Source organism: Gossypium hirsutum, chromosome A11 (genome assembly GCF_007990345.1).
Source record: "Gossypium hirsutum isolate 1008001.06 chromosome A11, Gossypium_hirsutum_v2.1, whole genome shotgun sequence".
In the NCBI taxonomy this organism is placed as follows: domain Eukaryota; kingdom Viridiplantae; phylum Streptophyta; class Magnoliopsida; order Malvales; family Malvaceae; genus Gossypium; species Gossypium hirsutum.
In genome coordinates this window covers 5,911,108-5,937,158 of record NC_053434.1, presented here as the reverse complement: position 1 = coordinate 5,937,158, position 26,051 = coordinate 5,911,108, and the positions used below count along the sequence as shown (strand labels likewise).

At 30.1% G+C, this 26,051-nt stretch overlaps 2 protein-coding genes across 2 annotated transcripts; both read right to left on the bottom strand.

Moving 5' to 3' along the window:
- Positions 1 to 3,638: 3,638 nt before the first annotated feature.
- On the bottom strand, positions 3,639 to 5,433 carry LOC107924710 (probable xyloglucan endotransglucosylase/hydrolase protein B). The gene is made up of 5 exons (XM_016855269.2): positions 5,179 to 5,433; positions 4,854 to 5,048; positions 4,654 to 4,754; positions 4,371 to 4,564; positions 3,639 to 4,270 (listed from the first exon to the last, which is right to left on the bottom strand). Exons 2-5 carry the CDS (start codon positions 5,041 to 5,043, stop codon positions 3,871 to 3,873), a joined length of 885 nt encoding a protein of 294 aa, XP_016710758.1. The 5' UTR covers positions 5,044 to 5,048; positions 5,179 to 5,433; the 3' UTR covers positions 3,639 to 3,870.
- A 15,296-nt stretch (positions 5,434 to 20,729) lies between these two features.
- On the bottom strand, positions 20,730 to 24,233 carry LOC107922785 (uncharacterized). Its single transcript, XM_016852954.2, has 2 exons — positions 23,652 to 24,233; positions 20,730 to 21,404 (listed from the first exon to the last, which is right to left on the bottom strand). Exons 1-2 carry the CDS (start codon positions 23,957 to 23,959, stop codon positions 20,981 to 20,983), a joined length of 732 nt encoding a protein of 243 aa, XP_016708443.2. The 5' UTR covers positions 23,960 to 24,233; the 3' UTR covers positions 20,730 to 20,980.
- Between the last annotated feature and the right edge of the window lie 1,818 nt (positions 24,234 to 26,051).

The window sequence follows — 26,051 nt, the reverse complement described above, 5'->3', positions numbered from 1 at the left end:
TAAAGTGAGAGGTTAATGAAAGCATTACATATTAATTTGTTTGGATGATAAAAATTGAAAACTATTTTAACACATTAGACGGAGCTGTGACTGATCGAAAGTGTTGATATAAAACCCATTTTTAAAAAAGCGCCAAGAAGAAGAAAGCTCTCTCAGAACAAAACTAGTTTCCAACATGAACAAATTCGGACAAGGCTGAAACTATTAGATTGAAGTTCAATCATCGAGAGCATATGCCGACTATTTCCGATGAAAAGTTTTAACTGCAGATAATAATTGAAAAATACAAGTAGCATGCATAAGACTGAAGAAAGAGGTTGAGATTAACCCCATAAAAGTACAGATCTGAAACGTACAAAACTGAAAAATAGCTCAGATCTGAAACCCTGTAACCCGAAACGATGATAAAATCTTTGACGACTGCTGCTGTTGTTTCGTTCACCGCAATTTATAGCGGTCTAAAACCCTAAATATCGCCTCCATCTTTGCCAAAACCTATTAATCCAAACCGAAAGGCTTTTTTACGGTGTTAGACCCCATAATGGGCTTCACTAAAATACTTGACCCATTTAAAACTTGGATCATACCTCTAAAATAATTTACCCATAATGGGCTTTTTTTATTCTTTAATAAAACAATATCATGATTGAGGTTTTAGTTATTTAAAGTTTAGTTTAGATGGGAGATGTGTTTATCTCTGGTAAAGTTAAAAAAAAAGTGGTGGCGAGATAAACTACTATAGTGATGAGATTAAAAACATCGGTGGGATATTTGAATTTAAACACAACTATAGCGATGAGGCAAGAATAGAAAATAACTATTAAAAATAATATATTAGAAATAATATATAATAGAATTTATTAAATTATTTTATTTTTAAGAAATTATTAAAAATATATGAATTTATAATTCATTTAATACAATATTAAAATGCATGTTATGATATTTTATTAAAGTTATTTTATTTTTAAATAAAAATATATATTAAAAATTAAAAATTAGGTGAGAAAGATTCTTCTCTACCACAGCATAAACCCTCAGTCAAAATATAAGGTCCAGTGAGATTAGACTATTTGAATCGTGCTGATGCTATATAATCAAAAGGCAGAAAAATAGTGAGTTTAGGCTAAAATCTCACCGCACTAGGGGCCACTGGTGGTCCAAAGGGCCCTTAAACTTCCGTTGAAACTGACATCTCTTATGCTAATTATAAGTCGCCATGTATAGTTATTTGGTTGGCCTGCCCAGCCCTTGATGGGTGTTAAAATTATTAATTAATCTAAGTTTCATTTACATTTATTCGTATTAATTTTTTTAAGATATATAATTTATATTAAAATTTGGAAACAAATTATTTAATATCTGTTTTTAAAATTTATAATATTAGATATTTAACTTTTAAATAATATAAATTAGAAATCGAATCAAAGAAAACTTAAGTATTGAGATCAGTTTAGTATTACTTTTTAAAATTTACTCTTGAGAAAAAAATATTATTAAATAATAGGCTTTTTGAGCTTTTTAAAAATATTTTTGAGAAAAATATTTTAAAAAATACTTTTTTTAACTAAAAGCAAAAATAAAAATTTTAACTTTTTAGTCTAAAAGTAATTTTAAAAAGTAATGTTAAATAATACAAAGTTTAAATAGTAAAATATGAATTAATTTTTCTATTTCACCTTAAAGCTAAACCACTCGTTTAAATGAAGCATAGTCATAAAAGAGCAGCTGGATCTTTTGGAGTGACACCAAATTAGCAACAGGCAATGAAATTGACAGGGACAAAATCTAGTTCCTCAGGCAAGGATAGGGCAAAGGCCTATGTTTTGTCCCTTTCATTGATGGAGTGACAATGGCTAGGTTCATTGAGCCCTTTATGGAACCGTCAGAACAAATACATTAACCGACAAAGTAAACAATTTTTCTTTTGACAACTTTAACATAATTATGTATGGATATATCCATTTTTCCTCTTTTTTTTTTTTAAAAAAAAACCTATAATTATATATCCTTCAATGGCTAAATTTTGTAAAAAGAATTTTTTTAATATTTATTAAAATAGGTTGATTTTGAAGAGAGAATAAAAATATGTCCAATTGAGTGGATTTTTTTAATTTTTTTCTGACTTTTCAAAAGAATCATCTCCTTAGTTAGATGATTAAATATTAATGTTCTTTATTCTTGAATCTTGAGTTATTGTAAATATCATTATTTTTTAAAGAGTTAAACAATTGATCATAAAATATATTTTATTCTCATAAATAAAGATTGAACCTCTAATTTCATGATTAAAAGATAAAGTGAGTATTTTTTAAAAAATAAATAAATAACCATTACATCACATCTTAATATTGCTTTTAAGTTTTTTTATTAGATTATAACAAACTTCTTTCATTTATGTTTTGGTTATTTTATATATTATTAATGGTAGTACTATTTTTTGATAATCTTTTTTGTGTAGAGTAGATTCTAAAAATTAGGTAGAACTAGAAAATTTATTTAGACAGCTGAATTAATGGGGGAGCCAAAACTACAAATTTTGGAGGGTTCAAAGTGAAAAAAATTTAAATTGCATTTTTAATCTTTTGAAAGGGCCAAAAATGAAAATTTCCTATCCAATTAAGAAATAAAAAGCTTAAATAAAATGATTTAATGTTTTAGATGGGTTAAAAGAGAAGACTTTCAATTTAACCAAGGGGGCAAAGCACTTGCCTCCCTTTACGACAAATAAAGAAAATTATTAAGCTTGTCATGCAAGGAAAAGTTTTTGCTTTAATTGAAGCGACGCGATTACAAGACTTATTTCTAGGACTACTAAATTTAAAGGCCTTCCTATGAGAAAAAAAAAGTCACCAAATTTGAGCGCAGATGACTAGTAAAAGATTTGATAAAAAAATCAACGAGAGCAACGGTAGATTGAGAAAAGTTTTTTTCATTTAGAAATTAAATTGTAATTTATTTATAGTAAAAATATAATTTTATAATTTTAATAGTTTATATTTTATAATTTTTAAATAATTAAATTAAATTTTTATTATTTTTAAAAAATTAAAATATAATTTTATTATTATTAATTTAAAATTTTATATATTGTAAGAGACTCGGACTTTGTCAACCCGGACTCCGCCATTGAATGAGCCCTTATTTTTCTTTTGGAATTTTTCTATTTCTATTCCTTTTTATTCTTTCTATAGATTTGGTTATGTTTTTCATTTTTGTTGTTTACGTCGTCAACTATTAATCTAATTTAAACGATTCATACTTAAATATTTAATTAGGATAAAAATATACTTAATTAAGTAGCTAAAATTGATCTTGCTATTAATCAATTTAATTTGAACATGACATAAGAATATAGTAAGGAAATTTAAGTATCATGATTAATAATAAATTCTATGAGCATAATTTGGTTGGAAATAAAACAGTTAGTTATGCATAGTATAATATTAATTATGCATTGAATGAAATTCTACCTAAAATATTATTAATTTAATTTTACATTGCTAACTGTATTTACTACACTTAATTATAAAAAATAATTGAATAAGTTACAAAGTAATAATTAATGATTAGTATTATAATTAATAATTAATTATTATAAAAAAATTATTTACTATAAATAATAATGAGAAATGAAATTATTTGAAATCGAATCCAAGCTTATTATACTTACAAGATAATGTTATTGTGATCTATATTTAAATAATATTATCACGAAAACCAATGTTTTAAGAGTAAAATTACATATAATGAAATTGATGTGGAGATAAGTGAAGGCCAACAAGCAATTGAAATCTAAAGGACAATGACGGATCTCATATGGTAGTGAAGAATATAAGGGGGGAACTTGGACTCGGTGATGCAAATGAATCAAGCGTCTCTGTCTCTCTTGCACTCGGGCGACATCGTGGGGTACCTCACCCTATCGCTGCAATAGTTGTAAATGGTGAACTTTTTGCGGACCCAACGCAATCTGCGCCACTGATAGGCGTCGAGGTCCTGGAATGCCTTTTGGTCCCACCACCGCTTGCCCTGTGTGGCGCAGAACTTGGCTTCCACCGACGACTCGCAGCCGTCGATGTGGAAGCTCTTGTATGTGGCAATGAATGGGGCTTTGGACCAGTCGGTCTTTTCGAGACCACCCCTTGTGGCCCAGTCATCGGCGTTCCATAAGCTGGAGTATATCTTCATTGGTTGGTTGAATGGGAACCTCACTCCCAAATCTTTGCAGTTTTTGAACACTCTGATTGGTATGTCGTCCACAAAGAACCTGCACCACCATTATTTTTTTTTTCAAAAGCTTAATCAGAATCACTAACTAACAAGTGCATTTCAGTTGAAATACTTAAAAAAAGAAAAAGAGCACTCACACTATCTGATACATGTTCCAGAGGACAGAGTAGGAGTGGTATTCTTTTGTTGGGTCAAACCAAAGGTAAATCCTTTGTTCTCTGTCTCCTTTGCCACCAGTGAACACATTGGTCTGAAGAATGTATGGTTGCCCTGTTCTGTTGCCCAAGAACTCAAAATCTATCTCATCATGCTCTGAGTTTTGAGAAGACAACTGAAACGTATCATGTAATAAAAATGTTAAACTCAAATACAGAAAGCTGAAAGGATATTGTAAGAATGGGATATCAAGTTTTTACTCACATAAAAGGCAGTGACAGTCCCCGCAGAATCTCCAGGGACTAGCTTTATTTGCATACTGAAGTGTCCGAACAAGTATGATCCTTTGGACTGGAAACCAGTACCTTTTACAATGTGAAAAAAAAAAGTGAATATATGAAAGATGCTACATAGATCCATCAGATTCTCAAGACAAACAAGTGAAGAAGAGTTAGTTGATTTACCAGTGTATTTGTCAAGGTGGAGCTGAATCTCAGAGCCACCATTGAAATACTTAATGTGATCAAAAGCCCAAGTAGGCATATAGTTTCTGGAGAATGGGACATCTACAGGCTTCCTAGGGGGAGCTGCGATTGTTCCAGAAGCCATAAACAACACACCCAGAAGCAGAATCCAAAGTGGTGGTGAACCCATGTTGCCTGTACACCATGAAACCAACATTCAGATACACTAATGATAAAAGAAAAAAATAAATAAACTTGGTCTAATGGGGAGAAATTTTCAGGGGAAAAAAAACAATGGGGTATTGCAGATGTCATAGAGCATTACCAGAAAGACAGAGGAGGGGGGAGAACAAGGTGGTTTGGGGATGAATGGACGAGGAAAGCTGAAGCAGGGGGTGAGGCTTTATGTAGGCATTGAATTCAATGGACAAGTTGAAAACTTGGGAATTCTATTATTGTAATTGTTGTTGTTTTTTATGTGAATTTTTATATAACCAAGGAGACCAAATGGAAACCACTGTTCATATTAAAATACATGCTGAGTCATTTGGATCTTTTATTATTTATTTATATATATTTTTTATAGTAACATATATGTAGATATAATTGTTTTAAAATAAACTAAAATTACATTAAATAGTTGTATTTTCTTGAGTTTAAGGTTTTTTAAAACAATTAAATTAAATAATTAACTCAGTATCTAATCAAACCGTAGTTAATTAAACATAATTAAACTTTACTTGTTTTTTCAATCATATGCTATATAATATAAAAATAACCTAATCAGTTAATAAATTTTAATAGAAAATACTAAAAATATTAATATGGTCAGATTAAAAATTTCAAATCATAAATATTAAATAACATAGTTTTCAATTTTTTTAAATATAAAAATTAAATATCAAATTTTATTAGAATATAAAAACTAATAACGGGATGGCAAGTTTTTTTTAGACATAGACAAACTAAAATTTATAGACTAGTTAGGTGGATTCCACCTAAGGATGGATGACATAAGGTAAACATCGATAGTGTTGTTAGTAACGTGTCTGAGAATGGTTCAATTGATAGTTATCCGTGATCAACATAACAATTGGATTGTTGATTTTTCTAAAAATATTAGCCGTTGTTTTATACTCAATGCAAAGCTTTGGGGGTGCTCTTGAGGGACTACAAGTAAATTGAAATCTAAGGCTAAAAAAGATGGTGCTCAATGTGGATAGTATTGTAGCTATCCATTTGATTCGAACAACTTTAGTAAAATAACATCACTCAGTTGTGTTACGATCTATTAAAGATCTATTCTAACTATTTTGGATGGTTTGGGTTAGACATATATTTAGATATAGTAATTGAGTAGCCAACAATTTAATATTAATGGCGTCCTCAAGACTTTTGGATAGGTATATCTACATGTAACTGTCGAATAAAATTCTTCAATTATTACATAATTATTACTTTAAAATAATTTGACGTTACTTAACTTAATTATGATTTTTACCCTTTTTCTTATAACAATATATATAAACTAACAACATATTTTAACTTAAAACATATCAAAAATCAATCATTACATTAAAAAAAACATTGAATATCTATTTAAATTCAAATTTACTAACTCCTTTGAAGTTATAGTACTCGAGAACTAAAATTCAAACTTCCAATGAAAATAAATTTGTACAACATAATAATTAGAAAATTTCAATATTTAAATATAAGAAAATAAATAAAATAATAATAAAAGTGGATAGATGTCTCACTCACTTTAGAAATAAAACAATAGTAGAGGTAATATAATATTAGATATTATGATCTGAACCAAAGGCGGTGCAGTATGGTAAGAGGGAAAGTAGCTATAGCTGTTGTAGGCCCTAGATTTTGTGTGTGTCGTAAAAGGTTATTTGGACCAATTTGGTTGGAATTTAGAATTTCTATATATGTGGAAAGTTGAAACCATCTGATACTCAATACTCGTGTGCTCCCTATTATTATGGTCCCTCCAAGAGACGTGGTGCAGTCATCCATTGTTGACCATTTACCCCCTCCTTCTTTTAAAAAATTACTTTTACTGGTCTCAATCACCCCCTTCCAGCAATAATCTGTCGGCCATGACCATGTTGATCTGTTTTTCCAAGTTTTTTTTTGTTTGTCTTTTGTCTTGAATTTTGAATTATTAGTAGTTGTGAGTCCAGCTAAATACTGAACAGTGACAGTGGTAACAGTTGGTGGAGTAAATTGAGGAACGCTTTTTTCTTTAACATTAATGTCTATTATTAATAGTCATTAAAAATTTCTTTTAAATTTTTTATGAATTAATGAATTATAAAATAATAAAATTCAAAAAATAAATATAATTAAATGAATTTAAATTTAAACTATATTTAAAAAAATAAACACCTTTAACTATTAAATTATCGCATAAAATCCTCTTCTAAATTAGTTTGAGCTCTAATGGGTACTACCATTTTAATATATTTAAAAAAAACCCAACATTTATTGTTTACTATTACACGTTGATGACTGAAAAAAAGGGGTGAAACACTGTATCTTTAAGTAATATTTTCAAATCACTTTAAGAAAATATAATAAAATAATAAGAAATGGGAAAGATAAAGGTAAAAATATAGAGACCACAAAGGCCAAAGCATGGGCATGTGGGATGTAGTGCAACAGTTGGAACCTGAGCTGATAAGCACATGCGTTCCACTGTTTTATACATTTTATTTAATTTTTTTAAGAAAAGCCGAAACGACAAGTGGACACTGCCACGCGTTACTCAAATATTGGTCTGCTGCCCGTTCCCCTCATCTGACCCCAAAAATCTCATCATTATTTTATTTTATTGTGAATAAATTATAAAACTACAAATAAATTTTAGTTTAATACGTATTTTTATAAAAATTTTGATTTTATGTAAATATATATAAAAATTATATATTATTAAATAAAAATAAAATTTTATGTATATATTTAAACAATAATTAAAATTCCGTAAGTATAATTATGTCTAATCAAAATTTATTTATAAGTTTAAGAAGTTTTTTCGTCTCATTTGTCTAAAATTAATTACTATTAAGAAGGTGTTGGCCCAAAGCCCAACTGCCGTCTCCGTTGCTTTCCCCCTTCACTGTTACTCTTCTGGTGTAATGGATAAAATAATAATAATAAGATCTAGCAATCCTCTTTCAATAAAATTGTAACACATGAATAATGTCGTAAGTTCCAAGTATTGTGATCGAATATATATATAAAAGTGGAAACAGTTTTTCTTTTCGTTATGGGATATGAGTTGATCCGTCTTCCGAATATTCCATCATAATTTTAGTATTTTAAAAAAATAAATCATTAGTTTCTGTATTTTAACCAAAAAAAAAGTGATTTAATATTTCCATTTAAAAATAAATTTAATATTTTAAGTAGTTGTTTTAATTTTCCATTATAATTTTTTATTACGAAACACATGAAATTATCAAATCATACGTTTTTTACAATATTTTTAAAAGTAATTTTCAACCACAATAATAATGTAAAGCTGATTTTAAGTCTATTTATATTTTTTCAATTTAAAAATTTTAGTCTAATTTTTAATATTGTTTTTTTCTTTTTTCGTTTGTGTCTAAACTTGTTAACTTAACCTGTTTATTGGGGTGACTTGATATAATAAAACACGTTAAACTTTGACTTAAAATATTATTTGATTTAATGTTTAACTTTTAAAGTATAATTATTAAATCTTAAATTCTATAAAAATAGAGAGGTAGACATCATATTTTGACACATTTTTTTTGAGTTATTTTTTATGCAAAGTCGACTTCTATCTTTAAACCAGATAAAATGATGTACTTAAAACACACTTAAAGTCGCATTGTCTTAATTATTAGACTAATAACAATGCCTGCTCCACTAAAACTTAATCCATTATTCTAAATTATTAAATAATTTAATCTTGGCATATTTTGAATTTAATCTTGATGAATGATTCTAATGGATGGCTATGACAACAATTATTATTATAGAATTAATAAAGCTCGTCCTCAATGGTTTGACTTGGAGTGACAGAGATAAGACCTTCACCAGATGGTGATAATGGTGATAAGAAGTTGTGTGTGAAGTCCAAATCTCAAACACATAGATATAATATGATATAATAGGAAAGACGAAAGTCAATTCTTGTCAAATGCTCAAAACCCAACCTTTTTTTTCATGTGATGTGCAGCCAAAACCCATCTGTAATAGCAACAAGTAATTAAGAAATGGAGAAAATTAAGGAGAGGCTGAAGCAGGAAGTCTTCCCAAGGTCAATGGGGGTGGGGGGGACTGAGGTGAGAAAGAAGGGCCGATGTCCATGCCTAAACATATGCCCCCCTCCCCCCCCTAATTTTTTTATGGCTTTCCTTTCATTTTGGATATATGAATATGAAAATGCTTGCTGTTGATGTGGCGGACGCACGTTTGCATTATCTGTATCAAATCAAACCTCTCCTGCTCTTAGCTGTGCCTGCCTGTCTTGCTCTTAAATAATGCACTCTGCGAAATCTTTGCATGAGACGCAGCTTCGGGTTCTATTATTTAGTATTATTTTTACTTCCCATATCCCTATCGCCTTTAATTTGCAATAATTACCATTAAACAGCTTTCTTTTATTAATACCATGTTAGAAGAGGGATTGGAGATCATGTGATTTAATTATTAAATGTGATATTTAAATAATTTTCTAAATAAGTTTTAATACTGCTAAAAATATCTGTAGGGTCATTTTTTTCCAGAATTATAAGTAGTGTATATTTATATTTATATTCAACCTTCGACCAAGTTGATTTTATGATTTAATCGGAAATTATTTTAGTTGAAAAAAATATTAAAATATTTTTTTATATATAAAGTAAGTCATATCATTACAAGAATTTAGGATTTTTGTCAAGAGTATTTTTATCTTTTTCTTTATATTCGATAAATCAATAAAAAATTACCCGCAATGAGATTTGAATTGGAAAAATTATGCATACTACATTTTATAACACCCAAGATGTGTGTAAATAAAAATATTTTATATTAAAAATTATATGTTATAGTCTTGTTTTTACAAGTGATTTTAGGAATGGTTTTGTCGTTGTCTTCTCTAGTAGTGGATGCTTGGTTATTCTATCAATTTTTTCCCACCTTTCAAGACCATTTGAGGTTGATTTTCTTATTGTATCAAGAGCTTGTAATCACTCTAGATATGTTGCACTTAAAGTTGAAATATTGTCAATTGTTAATGTGTCATAATATTCTATTGATGCTAAGGTTGAAGCATTTGTTGTGTTGATGGAGTTTGTCCTTCACCACCTACAACGGGTATTAATTGTTTTTTTTCCATGAATATTGTACGATCCCATTCATGGAATGAATTAATGAATTTTCCTTTTAAAAATTTATATTAACAGATTGTTATTGGTGAAGTGATAAGAGATTTATACACGAATTTGTTTGTCGTATGTTTGATTCTTAAATAATATTTTTCAATTGTTTTATTTGAATGTTGTTAAAAGTATGAAAAATGCTAAAAATATCATTAAAATAATATTAATTACCCTTTAAAATAAGGGTATTTTAATATTTTCAAAACTAAATTAGTGTGAGTTAAACTGTGACACCAACTTATGGTATAAATAAAACATTTAACTTTATCATTACAACAAAAAAAATCAATTAAAATTTATATAACTTTTTTAAAACGAACAAAAATTTAATCATGTTCATCTAATCCATACCCAAACCTATGAATTCTTTTTTGAATAATCTCATTATAAACATTGATCATATTTACTTTTTTTGAAAAAATATTGAGAATTATCCATAACTCCTCCCTAATTTATAAATAGGAGGATAATATATTTCAATATATTTGAATTTATGTCTTTTACATTAATAATAATATTCGAGCTAAAAAATGATATTTATCTATGTTCATTGTAGTTGGACAATTACACTTAACCCGACCAATTTCATATCTTAGTTATTGATAAATACAAGTATATAAGAGATGAGATGAATATATCACACATCACATAAAAATGTCCAAGTCTATGATACTAAAAGGGGAAGAGTCCAAAGGAGTCTTTTCAAATAAAGTGGGGGCAATTGAATAATTGGTGCAGACTGAATGCAGATGTTAAACATGAAGCCTGAGTTGGCTAAGAGCAAAACAAAGAAGAAATTTAATGCAATCCCTTTCATGATTGAAGTGGACAATGTTGTCTGTCTTCCACTTTGGATAGCTTCAAACTCCAAAACATGATTTGATTTGATTTCAGATTTCTCCAACACCCATATCACTTATAGAGGTCCCTACTCTATTTGCCTTTTCTTTCTTCTTCTCTCTCATTGTGATCTCCAAGAATCAAAATCAACCCATCTTTGCGAGAATTTTGCTTATTTCCATATCTGATCACGCCGCATACTCAGTTCAATTTACAATTACCAAACTAGTTCCTCACACCCATTTTTGTATTAACATAAAATAATACAAATTTTGCAAATGGATACGTGTTAATAAATAATGCGATTTAATATAAGTTTGGACAGTAAGTTTATTATGGCGATAGTAATGAAATAAGATACTTTAATATTATTATAATATGGGATAAAAATAAGTTAAACGTATCGTAATTTATCGTTTATCCAAATTCCTATTTAGTAATTGATAAATATAAAGGTAATAATAAATTTGTTAAGGTTCTCTTTTGGTCCTTCCTTACTTGGGAGTAAATTTTTCATATTTATAAAGTACGATTTCTTAATGTAACGTGTTATAGGTCAATTAGGTGCCGTACATACGGTACGTTCTCAACTTTAAGTTTGACACATATCCTTAAACATGTCTCTTTGGTAGAAAAGGATCATTGCAAGGAACGATTGTAACTATTTTTTAAAATTTAGATGATTGTGTAAAAGATTTTCTATTCTTAAACAAATTTTATTAGAATAATTTTTTCAAAGTCAAAGTTATTTTCAGTGAAATATACACAATATAAATTATATTGTTATAAAATATTATCCAAACATTGCCCACAACCAAATTTTACTTATCATATAATAAATATATTATCTAATGTAAACTTCATTAAAATCATTTCCTAATTAAAACTTAAATTTAATATATGATAATGAATAGTGGCAGAATGAAACTAAAAGTGATAGACAGACAGAACTAATATTTAAACAAATACTAATTTTTGTACTATTAAATATTCATAATTTATATTGTAAAACATTCATGACTAAATATCTATAAATTATAATCTATATTTATCATCAAAATGCTGAATTTTATTATTAAATAATTTTATAATATTTTTAAAAATAAAAGTAAAAATAAAATATTTATACTTATCCATGATACTCATAAAAGAAGTTTTTTTTCGAAAAATGTCTTATATTTATAAAAAAAAAGGACAATTCCTTCCAAAAATAATTTATTTTTTATTGTCCAATAAACTTTTTTTTTTGGTTGACTAAACTGTGAAACAAATAAAAAAAATGCCCATAACAAATGCATCCTAAGTAAATAGACAATCTAATGAAAAAATATAGTGTACTTTTAACAGCGGTAAATTAACAAACTCCGTTAACTTGTAAAACTCTTTTCTTAAGACTCAAACTAGAGTATTAGAATACCCTTTTTTTTGGGTACTATTTAGTATATAAATATAGGATTAGTACTTAACCACACCGTGAGGACATATTCACGCTATACAAGCACACATCACATTTAAAGGGATGTACCTAAATAAAAACATATTACTTATCTTTTAAAAACTTAAATTCGAATAAATTTTTTGTGTGAATATCTCTTGATCATCAAACCAATTACGAAAATTTAAATAACTCGTTAAATACATAAGACAGTAAAGTTTTAAAATTATTAGTCCCCTACAATAGATAAATTTAATTAGGAAAATATATAAAAGTTACCCTTATAAAATAGTCTGGAAGCTTAAATTTAGTTTCAAAATTGATTTAGTTTTCAATCTTAAGATTTGAATTTATTCACCTTCATTATTAGGGTAATAATGATTAGGAATTGAATTTAAATCAAACATGTGTTAGTTAGTACTTAAATTAATAATATTTTAAGCATAATAATTAATAATCACAACAAAACGTTAAAAGAACATAATAGGCTTGAATATTCCTAAAACAAGTTATTAAAAATTTATATAAATATACGGCAATGACTTATAATGTAACGTCCCCCTATTTAAATCTAACTTAGAAATTCTTTTGACTAATCACTTCTAACTTCAATTTCTATCAATTTAACCCATAAAACCTCAATTTATTCAACTAAATCAATATCTAAAAATTCTCTATTTTTCTTCATTTTAACCTCATACATGTAGAACTTTGAATTAGGCATCCATAAACATAAAAATCATAAGAAAATGAGCTAAAACAACTTACCAATCAAACTTTAGGGCCTTAATCCTCAAATTTCCCTTTTTTATTTCTTTCTTTCTTTCTTTCCTTCTTTCTTTCTCACGTTTGCTCTCTGTTAGTCTTTCTATCTTTCTTTCTTTCTCTCGTTTGCTCTCTGTAACTTTTCTATTCTTTACTTATTATTCTTTATTCATTATACTATATTATATTATTATTAACCTATAATAAATATAAAATTAGCATGTGTAATAGCTATAACAAAAAATATCTTATAGCTATTACACATGTTATATCATACATTCACACACATGGCACTTAGGGTCTAATTGCTAGATTAGTCCCTTTTACTTCTTTAATCTATAATTAAACTTTTATTCCTTATGCAATTTAATCCTTTAAACTAAATTCAAGCTACTTCACTTAATTAAACACTAAATAACCATTCAACTATAATTCATAAATATTTCTAATAAATATTCATGAATAAATTTCACGGAAACAGTACTTAAGACTCAATTTCCGATACCGTAACTTTCGGTTCATTACAATTCTCTCCCCCTTAATAAATTTCGTCCTCGAAATTTACCTGAAAAGAGATGGGGGTATTGAGATCTCATCGTTTCTTCTGGTTCCCATGTAGCTTTTTCAACACTGTGACTTCGCCATAGCACTTTTACTAAAAGGAATACGTTTATTACGTAATTCTTTTACCTCTCGTGCTAGAATCTCAACTAGTTCTTCTTCATACGATAAGTCAGGTCGAATCTCTACATTCTCGATCGTAATAACATGTGAATGATCCGATCGATATCTTCTTAGCATAAAAACATGGAAGACATCGTGCATTTTCTGTAGTTTAGGAGGTAAGGCCAATCGATATGCTACTGGTCCAATTCTCTCAATAACTTCGTAAGGCCCAATAAAACGAGGACTTAATTTTCCTTTTTGACCAAATCTTAGAATTTTCTTCCAAGGTGAAACCTTTAAAAATACTTTATTCCCGACTGGGTATTCAATATCCCGTCGTTTCAAATCTGCATACGATTTCTGTCTATCAAAAGCAGTTTTCAATCTTTCCCGAACTTTCTTAACTGTACTTTCTGTTTCTTGAACCAATTCAGGTCCAATCATCTTCTTCTCATTCAGTTCTGTCCAACATACGGGTGATCGGCATTTTCGTCCATACAAAGCCTCATACGCTGCCATCTGTATACTTGACTGGAAACTATTATTATACACAAATTCGACTAATGACAAATAATATTTCCAGTTAGACTCAAAATCAATCATACAGGCTCGAAGCATATCTTCTAAAATTTGTATTACCCGTTCAGATTGACCATCAGTCTGTGGATGAAAAGCTGTACTAAAGTGAAGTCGAGTACCGAAAGATTCATGTAATTGCTTCCAAAACCTTGACGTAAGCCTTGGATCTCTGTCAGAAATTATTGATTTTGGAATACCATGTAATCTAATGATTTCCCGAACATAAACCTCAGCAAGTTTCTTTAACGACCAATCAGTTCTCACAGCTAAGAAATGAGCTGACTTCGTAAGTCGATCAACTATTACCCAAATAGCATTCTTTTTACTTGTAGACGTCGGTAATCCCGTCACAAAGTCCATTGTTATTCGGTCCCATTTCCATTCAGGAATATTGATAGGTTGAAGTAATCCCGATGGAACTTGATGTTCTGCCTTCACTCGTTGACAAGTCAAACATTTTGCCACATATTCAGTTATATCCTTTTTTATTCCCGACCACCAATACAATTCACGCAAATCACGATACATTTTCATACCTCCAGGATGAAATGCAAATGGACTATTATGAGCTTCTCGAAGAATTAACTCTTTCAACTCAGAATTATTCGGAATGCAAAGTCGATTCTGAAATCTTAAACAGTCATTTCCATCAATGCTAAAATTTTCTGTTGTACCATTCCGAATCATCTCTCTTTTCTTTAACAACTTATCATCTTCTAACTGTGCTGATCTGATTCGATCAAACATTACTAGCTTTATTCTTAATTCAGTCAAAAGGCTTCCATTTAGTGATACTAAGTTGTGCAAACATTGCTCGTAATTCAATCGCAGCTTTTTTACTCAATGCGTTGGCTACTACATTAGCCTTCCCTGGATGATAGTCTATGACACAATCATAGTCTTTCAGAAGCTCTATCCAACGCCTTTGTCTCAGATTCAATTCTTTTTGCGAAAGCAGATACTTCAAACTTTTATGATTCGTATAAACATAGCAATTTTCACCATAAAGATAGTGCCTCCAAATCTTCAAGGCAAAAATTACAGCTGCTAATTCTAAATCATGAGTTGGATAGTTGCGTTCATGCGGTTTCAGTTGCCGTGAAGCATAAGCAATGACTTTCCCGTTCTGCATCAGTACATATCCCAGTCCACTCAATGAAGCATCACTGTACACTAAAAAATCTCTTTCTGATTCTGGTAAAGTCAACACCGGTGCCTTTGTTAACATTCTTTTTAATACTTCAAAACTTTTCTGACATTGCTCATTCCAAACAAATGGAATATTCTTCTATATAGCTTGGTCATCGGTAAAGTTATTTTTGAAAATCCGTTGACGAATCTTCGATAGTAACCAGCCAATCCGAGAAAACTTCGTACCTCTGATACATTCTTAGGAACTTTCCACTGAATAACTGCTTCAATCTTCTTTGGATCCACTCTAATTCCATCCGCTGATACGACATGACCAAGAAACACAACTTCTGATAACCAAAATTCACACTTGCTCAATTTTCCATACAATTGCTTTTCTCGTAGTATTTGCAAAACAATCTGGAGATGTTGCTCATGGTCTTTTTCTGACTTGGAATACACCAAAATATCGTCGATAAAAACTACTATGAACTGATCCAAGTATGGCTGAAAAATCCGATTCATAAGATCCATAAAAGCAGCAGGGGCATTTGTCAGTCCAAATGGCATTACTAAAAATTCATAATGCCCATACCTCGTACGGAATGCCGTCTTCAATATGTCGCACTCTTTTACTTTCAACTGATAGTATCCCGACCTCAGATCAATCTTTAAAAATACGGAAGCTCATTTCAGTTGATGAAACAATTCATCTATTCGGGGAAGTGGATACTTGTTCTTGACAGTCACTTTGTTGAGTTGTCGATAATCAATACACAATCGCATCGACCCATCTTTCTTCTTAACAAATAACATTAGAGCTCCCCATGGTGATGTACTAGGTCGTATAAAACCTCTGTCCAATAAGTCTTGCAACTGTACTTTTAATTCTTTTAGCTCAGTAGGTGCCATACGGTACGGAGGTATCGATACCGGATCTGTACCTGGGTAGACTTCAATCACAAATTCTACCTCTCGATCAGGGGGTAATCCAGGTAATTCCTCAGGGAATACATCAGAAAATTCGCATACAGTCCGAATCTTACTACACTGACTTTCAACTGAATCCGAATTAATCACATATGCTAAGAAAGCATTACAACCTCGATGAAGAAGCTTGCTAGCTTTAATGGCCGAAACAATACGAATTGATCCAGTAGTCCGAATACCATTTACTTCAATTCTATCTTCACTTTCATTCTGAACAATAAACTTCTTCTTATAACAGTCTAAAATCACTCCATGTTCTGATAACCAGTCCATTCCCAAAATAACATCAAAGTCGTCAAATGGCATAATCAACAGATCAATAGGGAATATTCTATCTTGAATCATTAACGAACATCTTCGACATATATGGTTCACTAAAGTAGTTTGTCTCAGTGGACTAGACACTTCTATCATAACTTTAGACAATTCAGACTCTAATTTTTTTGTCTCAACTACTTTCGTATTAACATATGAATGTGATGACCCAGGGTTTATTAAAGCATAAACGGGTGCTGAATTCAATAATAATATACCTGTCACCACATCGTAAGCATCTTTCTCTTCTCGAGTCCTCACAACATACGCTCGAGCTAGAGCTCTAGCTTCAGATTGTTGTGTAGCACTCTCACTAGTTCTTCTAGTACCAACTCTAGCAAACGAACTACTTCGGCCTGATCCCCGGACTCTGGAAGCAAATTCAGATCTTTGCACTACTGTCGGTGTTGTTCCAGATATCTTTGGGTAATCTTTAATAAAGTGATCGGTAGCTCCACAACGGAAACAACCTCTAGTCAACTTTCTACACTCTTCTTTGTGCCGGTTTCCACAATGCTCACATATTAGAATTTCAGTATTCTGAACTGGACTTCGGATACTGCCAGTAGACACAGTAGTCTGTCTTTTCCGACCTCGATCACTCCTTTCCGGTCGAGAACTAAATCTCCAATTACCTCGTGATTCCTTTGGCCGCTTAGGCTGTGGACTTAAACTAACTATTCCGGGACGTTTTTCAGTCGAACGAGCAACTTCAAACTTTTTATCCCTTCTGAGAATTTGTTCAATCATCTTAGCTCTTTCCATTAAATCCGTAAACTCAGTGATTCTAAGAGGCATCAACTGTAGTCTAAATTCATCACGTAATCCTCTTAAAAATCTTTTACATCGGTCGGCTTCAGTCGGTACAAACTCAGTGGCATATCTGCTCAATCTCAGAAATTCTCGTTCATAATCCACTATGAGCATCTCACTTTGTTTTAGTGTTAAGAACTCTTGTCTTTTGTCCTCTATGTACATTTCTCCTAAATACTTCTTTTGAAACTCTTTTTGAAAGAAGTCCCAACTTATCTGTTCCTCAAGTACATTTTGAATCACTGATTCCCACCATATGAAAGCTTCATCTTGTAGTAATGAGACAACACACACTAAGCTTTCTTGTGGTGTACATTCAAGTTGCTTCAGAACTCTTTTTGTAGTCTTTAACCAATTTTCAGCAGTAGTCGAATCAATTCCCTTCGCACCCAAAAATTCTGTAGCTCCATATTTTCTCAATTCTTTAATTGGAGCTCTTCGAGTAGTAGGGATAGAGGACGTAGCAGGTATAGTTCTTACCGCTTTTTGAAGGGCATCGGCGATTATTCTAAAGATTTCAGTATTATCACTTCCAACATTCGGTTGATTTCCTACCGGATTCACACTTGGAGTTGCAGACTCTGATTCATTCACATTATACGGTTCATCATCTTCAGTATACATCTCTTGATCAGTATCCTCAATGTTTTTATCAGACATTCTTAATGCTATAAAACAAAAATATTCAATAAACATATCAGCATCCAATCCAAACTCAAATTTGACTCAGTAATGGCATGTACCTCTAGATTTACATTGACATTCGATTTAGTCCTAGAACCGACTAAACCTAATTAGCTCTGATACCAATCAAGATTGTAACGTCCCCCTATTTAAACCTAACTTAGAAATTCCTTTAACTAATCACTTCTAACTTCAATTTTCTATCAATTTAACCCATAAAATCTCAATTTATTCAACTAAATCAATATCTAAAAATTCTCTATTTTTCTTCATTTTAACCTCATACATGTAGAACTTTTCCTTCTTTCTTTCTCACGTTTGCTCTCTGTTAGTCTTTCTATCTTTCTTTCTTTCTCACGTTTGCTCTCTGTAACTTTTCTATTCTTTACTTATTATTCTTTATTCATTATACTATATTATATTATTATTAACCTATAATAAATATAAAATTAACATGTGTAATAGCTATAACATAAAATATCTTATAGCTATTACACATATATACCAACTATTACACACATGGCACTTAGGGTCTAATTGCTAGATTAGTCCCTTTTACTTCTTTAATCTATAATTAAACTTTTATTCCTTATGCAATTTAATCATTTAAACTAAATTCAAGCAACTTCACTTAATTAAACACTAAATAACCATTCAACTATAATTCATAAATATTTCTAATAAATATTCATGAATAAATTTCACGGAAACAGTACTCAAGACTCAATTTTCGATACCGTAACTTTCGGTTCATTACATATAAGACATGTCCCGAGAGAGAATAATTTAATTTCAAGCCGTTTAATTAAAGATGGCATCAAACAAAGAGGTAGATGTGGGAGTAATTGCTAAAGCTGTTTCGAAATTTTTAGTAATTTTACAGTTTGACAGAACCAGTAAGTTTTATGATCTTGGTAATTTGATTTAATTTCTTTCTTTTTTATTTTTATCACCAAAATTCTTTTATACAAAACAAATTAACATAAATCAGGAGATTGATAGGGAATATCAGCAATTTACAATTTCCACCACATCACGCATTATGGAAAGCTAATTCAAACATAACCCAAATGCATATACATGTCAAAATCTCCTTAACATCAAATTAAAAGTTATTTAAGAGCTAATTCCATCAAATGGTCCCAAGCTACTAACTAATTTTAAGTTATAAATTAATTGTTAAACCTAGTAAAGTTTTAATTCATCAATTTATACATTAAATGTTAATTTAGATTTAACGTAAAATATATTTAAAATATGTTTATTAAATTATAGAGGTGTGTTTTTTTATGTTTAAAATTTAAAAAAAACTTCGTTTGAACATCAAATTAATACAATAAATATTTATGTTTTAAATATACTTAAAGTTAAATTTGGGTGACATGTAACCCTCAAATTGACAACTAAAGTGACCAAAAAACAGCTTTTGTATAATATTGAAACTTTAATTACTCGATTAATACATTGTGAAGAATCAATTTAGAATCTAATTATAGTGTGAGGATGTCTAATACAGTTAAACTTTTGTATAAGTATATAATAATACCTTGAACTCAATTATAACTTGAAAATTAATATGAAAATAAAAAAAAACCTCCAAAAAAAACCTCTCGATTGAATTGAGAGAACTTTTATACATACTCACAATATAAAAATAAGTAGAGGGCTTGTATTATTATATTGATTAAAATATGTCATAAATTTTTGTACTTTTTGTAAATTAAAAATTTAACCTCATACTTTCATTTTAGGAATTTAATCTTTTTATTTATATATATTTTTATTTTAAGACATCACATCAACAAATTTAATAGCGTTAACAACTGAATCTGAATTTTAAAATGGAAAAAAACTAAATTCCAAATTTATGAACAGCATGAATACTTTTGAAATATTTTAACCTTAACAATCTAACCATTGAATTTATCATTATAGTTACACTTGTTATGTATGTGAACTTTTGAATCGATTCAATATTTCTATCATATCAATCCAAATTACTATTTAATATATATTTAACGGCTGAAAGTCTTTTTCTATAAAAATAGGTAGACATTTTTAATTTGCTCAAAACTTGACATGCATAATCAACATAAATGAACATGGAATATAACGATTGGATGGTTAAAATATTAATCGTATAAAAAGTTATGAAAGTGTATAAAACTATTTTTAGTTTATACTAGTGTATGCGAATCTCTACTCTATAAACAGCGAGAGAAAACATATATGACAAATTTGTAAGTACACTCCATGGACTTTCAAGTCATCACCCATTTCTCACTACCAAAAACTGCTGAATCTTAGATAAAGTTACTGAGAAATCTGTTTAGTTTCAAAGTCTTTGAAGGGAGGGGGAAAAAAAGAAGAGAAAACATAGTTTCAACCTTCAGCAAATATCACAAACTAATAACTAGAAACCACCTGGTCAAGATTGTGAAGAGTGAATGATACCAAAGACTCGAGGAAAAAAGTTAATATTATCAGAGGTTCGATATGAGTCAACGTTATTCAACTTTAGGGTGATCACTAGAAGAAGATTCGGCCAAGGCAATATCAGTAGAATACTTTTTGATCCTCAAGGAAATAAGAATGCTTGACATAATCCCAAGTGAAGGTAAAATATAAGACCAAACCTTTGATTTCTGGGAGCCAGATGCTGTAGCAACAGCTGCACCAGCAAGGCTGCCGATGGAAGTATTCTGCAAGATCATTGGGACACAGCCAATGACCGTAGGAAGCAGAAAATCCACTATGAATCTAACATTTGTGGCAGCTAGAGCATAATTGATGACGTAGGAAGGGATGGGAGAGAAACGTGCAAGAAGGACAAATCTCCAACCATCTCGTTCAACTCCATGGGAAAGGAGATGGAAGTATTTGTTATTCAGGACCCAGTTCATTGCAGAACTTGAACTTTTGAAAACCAGCCTAAACAAATTGACAAAACCAAAATTGGTTATATATATAACAGGAAATTACCGAAAGAAAGAATAATAAATAGATATAAGAAAAGATAAAATATCGATATAGCATCAGATTCAGAATGCTAAGAAAAATGAGTAAGGCTACACTTCTGGCACACAAGCTAGATCCTGGCTCTGTGAAATCAACTACAAACAATGTAGACTTGGCTTTTTGATGAGAGGTTGCTTAAAATAAGTTCACTAACATTATGCCACTTTGTTCATTCTTTCAATGAATGTAGCTGGACAAATAGAGGACGTTAGGAGTAACGTTACCCCCTTTAAATTGAACTTCGCATTAAAGAACAATATTCCGATTTCACCTTAATTTATTATGTCTGAATTTCTGATAAATGCATTTACTTTCTTCCTCCCCTTCAGTTCACTCATTTTTATATAACATTTCAAAGTATAATTGACCAAACAAGTTGACCCAAAGCACAAAATCTGAAGAGTAAAAGACCAGCATTGCAGCAAATCAAATCTTGGATAAAAAAATTAGGAACTTCATTAGTGGAGGAGGAGAGAAAAAGACTTTGCTCTATATCTTGTTAGCACCCATAAACACTTTCACCTAGTTTCACTGCCATCCAAAAATTTCAGCAGCCAGTCTGCATAACATTTGCCTTCATTTGACATCCAATGTACATCAAAATCTAAACCCCTATTCGAAGCTCCAGTTTTACCATAGCCAAATACCCTAAAATCCCTTATTTTTATGTCCCACCATAAACCTAGGGCAGACTTCACTAATATGTCTTGAATGACAACCGATAGAATTTTTTTTTTCCACGGCTCTTCAATTGAAACCCTTTGGTTTAGTTAATTTCTTGAATCAGAAAAGTTTCTAAGTGAAACCAGTAATCAAGCTTTGGATATTTTTAGTGCAAAATTCAAACAAGTTAATTGAAGACTTAAACTACTCAAGATTTTTATTTTACTAGTAATTTTTCTAGATTTAGGATTCTGAAATGTAGGATACTTTTACATCAATAAGTTTTGTTTATTTTCCAAGAATTAAGACTGTTTGGCCATTTTTGGTATTTGTATTTGTATTAGGTATTGTTGAAGCATATATAGTGGCTATGTTCTTTACCAATTTATAAATTTTATCCATTTCAGATCAGAGAACTGTCATAAAATTAACCAGCTAACTGTCCTACACCAATAGTATTATAGCTTAAAGATCAAGACACTATTGTAATTCTGGTTAACAATGGATACAACTGCAAAACCAAATCAAATGCTAAAGCTCTTTATCAAGATCAGAAAAGGCTGTACCCAGTGCACAAAGCTTTCTCACTATAAGCAGGGTCTGGAAGAAGGTTAAAAATTGATAAAAAACTAAATTGAACCGGTAATAGCCAGTTTTATATTAAAGATCATACCATTAACTCAAGTGCACAATTTTATTAACTATTAACTGTCCTTAATATTAATTTAACATTAAGTTTAGTTTTTAAATATCTGAAAGTACTTTCTATCAAACCAACTGATCCAATCAGTCGGATTGATTGGACCAAAAATCAGAGATCTGACTTATTGAACCTCCAGTCTAGTTATTATTAAGCTCATCAGGTTGAAGTCTTTTAGTAATTGATAGTTCTAATGGTAATACTATTGAGATATTGTTATTCAATCAACATTAGGTGCCACTACTAGGGAACCCTAGGACTGAAGGTAGGGAATTTCACCTCTTCTTCTCTTTCAGATCGAAATACTTATGCCCACAAAGATGCTCATGAAAGCTGATATTTTGGAGGGCAAAACTAGCAAAAATCGGTACTATAATGGATACCAAAATATGATGCAACAACACTAGCAAAGATCCTATCTAAGATTAAGCAATGGAAAAGATTGACCAAATTTGATCCGTCATGTTATTGGAAACCTATTTAGATGAGGCGGTGTTCAACACTATCTGGCTTTACTCTCACCATGCCTTCCCCAAAACCATTGGATTAATAAAGATAATTCAATTCATTCAACCACGATTCAAAGGAGAAATGAATTCGGAAGCAAACAATGGTGATGAAAGCAAATCAGAGAAGGTTCAAATTCAAATAGATCAGAAATCGAATGAACTAAAGAAAGTTCAAACAGAAAAAAGCAAGCAACCATCGAAAACATTTAAGATCAGAGTGACATAATTCATTAATATAAAAAAATAAAATAAAATAAAATCGGAAGTAACGGAGAGCAGAGACGGGACCTGCCAATCCAGAAAGAGAGAGAAGCCCCCATAATCTTAGCGGAAAAGACGCAAAGGACGGCGGGGATGAAGCCGAAAAGCATAGCAGCGCCGGCCTCGAAGAAAACGGCGTAGGGCAAGCAGAGGGAAAGAGTGAGGGTGTGGACGGCAACGTAAAGAGGGATGGCCCAAATCCCCAATCGATCCGACCATTGGTGGAAATAGCGAAGAGCGGCGTCTTGGTCGAATCCCAATGCACCTCCATAGTGCTTGGCTATAGCAATTACACCCACAAACGCCCCTACTTTGAACAACGTCCCTAGCTTCATTTTTTCCCCTTGCTTTAGCTAATGCTCTCTCAGTATACAAGTCGTCAGTCGGCATTACTCGTCTCCTAGTATATATGTATATAATACTAATATATTCTAAGATAATAAACTTTCCCCAATCCCTCCTCTCCCTCTGCATTCCCCGACACCAATCTATAACACTAACGTAGTTAACCAATAGGGATGTACAAGAAATAGTTAATCGGTTAAATCAAATCAATTCAATTTCATAGTGTTTTTAATCTATTCAGTTATTTAGCGTAGATAGACGGTGCCTTATGTTTAATTTACTGTTTGTACTATTTATAGTAATATTATTATATTTAATTTTATCGTCACCAATATTTTTATACTAACATCACATAATTATATTATTTATCTGAACTCACTTTTAGTTCATCAATTTTCGGTTTTGTTTATTCAAACTAAATAATATTTACATGTTCTTTTTATTAACCATTCTATCAATGATAACTTCGAAAAATATCATTCATCGTAATGAGAATAACTGGCCAACTTTAAAATGCTGGCAAGATTCTACGTGTTCCATATCCATTTCTTAATCTTTGGAATACAAGTTTTTCCTATTTATTTCTTTATTAAACAAATGTTGCATTTTCATTTAAAACTTTTCTTACTAAATTATTTTAAGCAGACATAACATGATAAATGTATAATTAAGGCTTTTGTATTAAAAGTAAATTTACATTTTACTTCTTTGATTCTAAAAAAGAATAATTTAATCCATGTACGTTAAATTAAAAAGTAAAATAGTCTTTTTTGTTAAAATTTTCATCAAATTCAATTATTGAAATTTGATGTTATATGTCAAAATGAGGACCAATTTGCAATTCGACTCGCTAAATGTTATAAATTGGCTTATAAATTTGAATATACAAGTAAAACGAAATAAGTAACATATCATAAATTGGCTTATAAAATCTGAATTCAATAAATCTACTCATGTTCTCTTTGTTTATTTTCTTGTTATCCATGTTTTCGAATACAAATTATTTATGGGTGTGGCAAGACGTCATTCGATTATCGTTATTGCTGGTTATAAATTGATTAGAGCTAACATGATAAATTATCATTATTTTTACATAAAACAACATATTCTTTTACCGATTTGTTATACTTAAAGATTTAAGGTGAATCAAGATATTAGAATTATGCACATTTAATATAAGACTTTGGTTTAGGTATTTAAACAAATATATATTTCTAGTTGTTGATAAAAAAAAAAAGGAGAGAATTTCGTTTTTCTTAGTCTAATTTATTAATGCAAACTTGCGTCTAAGAAGATATCACAGGAGAGTTGAAGGTTGGGGTATAATAGTAGCCAATATTTAAATGTTGCAGTCAAACAGTAGCCAAGGATAAATATACAATGTATCAACAGAGGGAGAATGATATGAGTTCAAGTAGTAGTATATGTCTATTTTAGTATTTTAGGATTTTTATTATTTAAATGAGCTTATATTTAACTATCACAGATATATTGTAAATAACACTCTTTAATTATATTTGGTTAGGATAAATTAGTTAAAATTTTATACTATTTAGAAGTTTATTTAGGGGATTAAATATTTATTTAATTAGAGATTTGATTTATATAAGACTTATAAATTTAAATTTTTATTTAGATTTTACTTATATGTATATATTGAGGTAATACAAAAGAAAGGAATATCATTTCTCTCGTTTGGTTATCCTTTTTTATTCAGATAAGGAAAAATTAAAGGAGTTGATTATCTTTTGCTTCCTTTTAAAGTGTCAAATTTTTATTTACCTCGAATCAAAGGAAAAGCTAGAAAAAAGAGATAGATAAAATTTTAATAATTTATTTACCCTTTTTTATATTTTATGTAATTATGTTAAAGAAAATATTATGATTATAATTACTACATTCCATTATTTTATTTCCTTTCCACTGTTTAACCAAACAGAAATGATTAAATTTATTTTACTTCTCTTTCCCTTGTTAATTTTAACAACCCAATCAATTAAACTTTGGCCATGAGCCTTTGTTTCAAGGTTAAGAGATTCATCATTGTTATTATTTCCGAGCTATGCATGTTTTTAGGTTTAA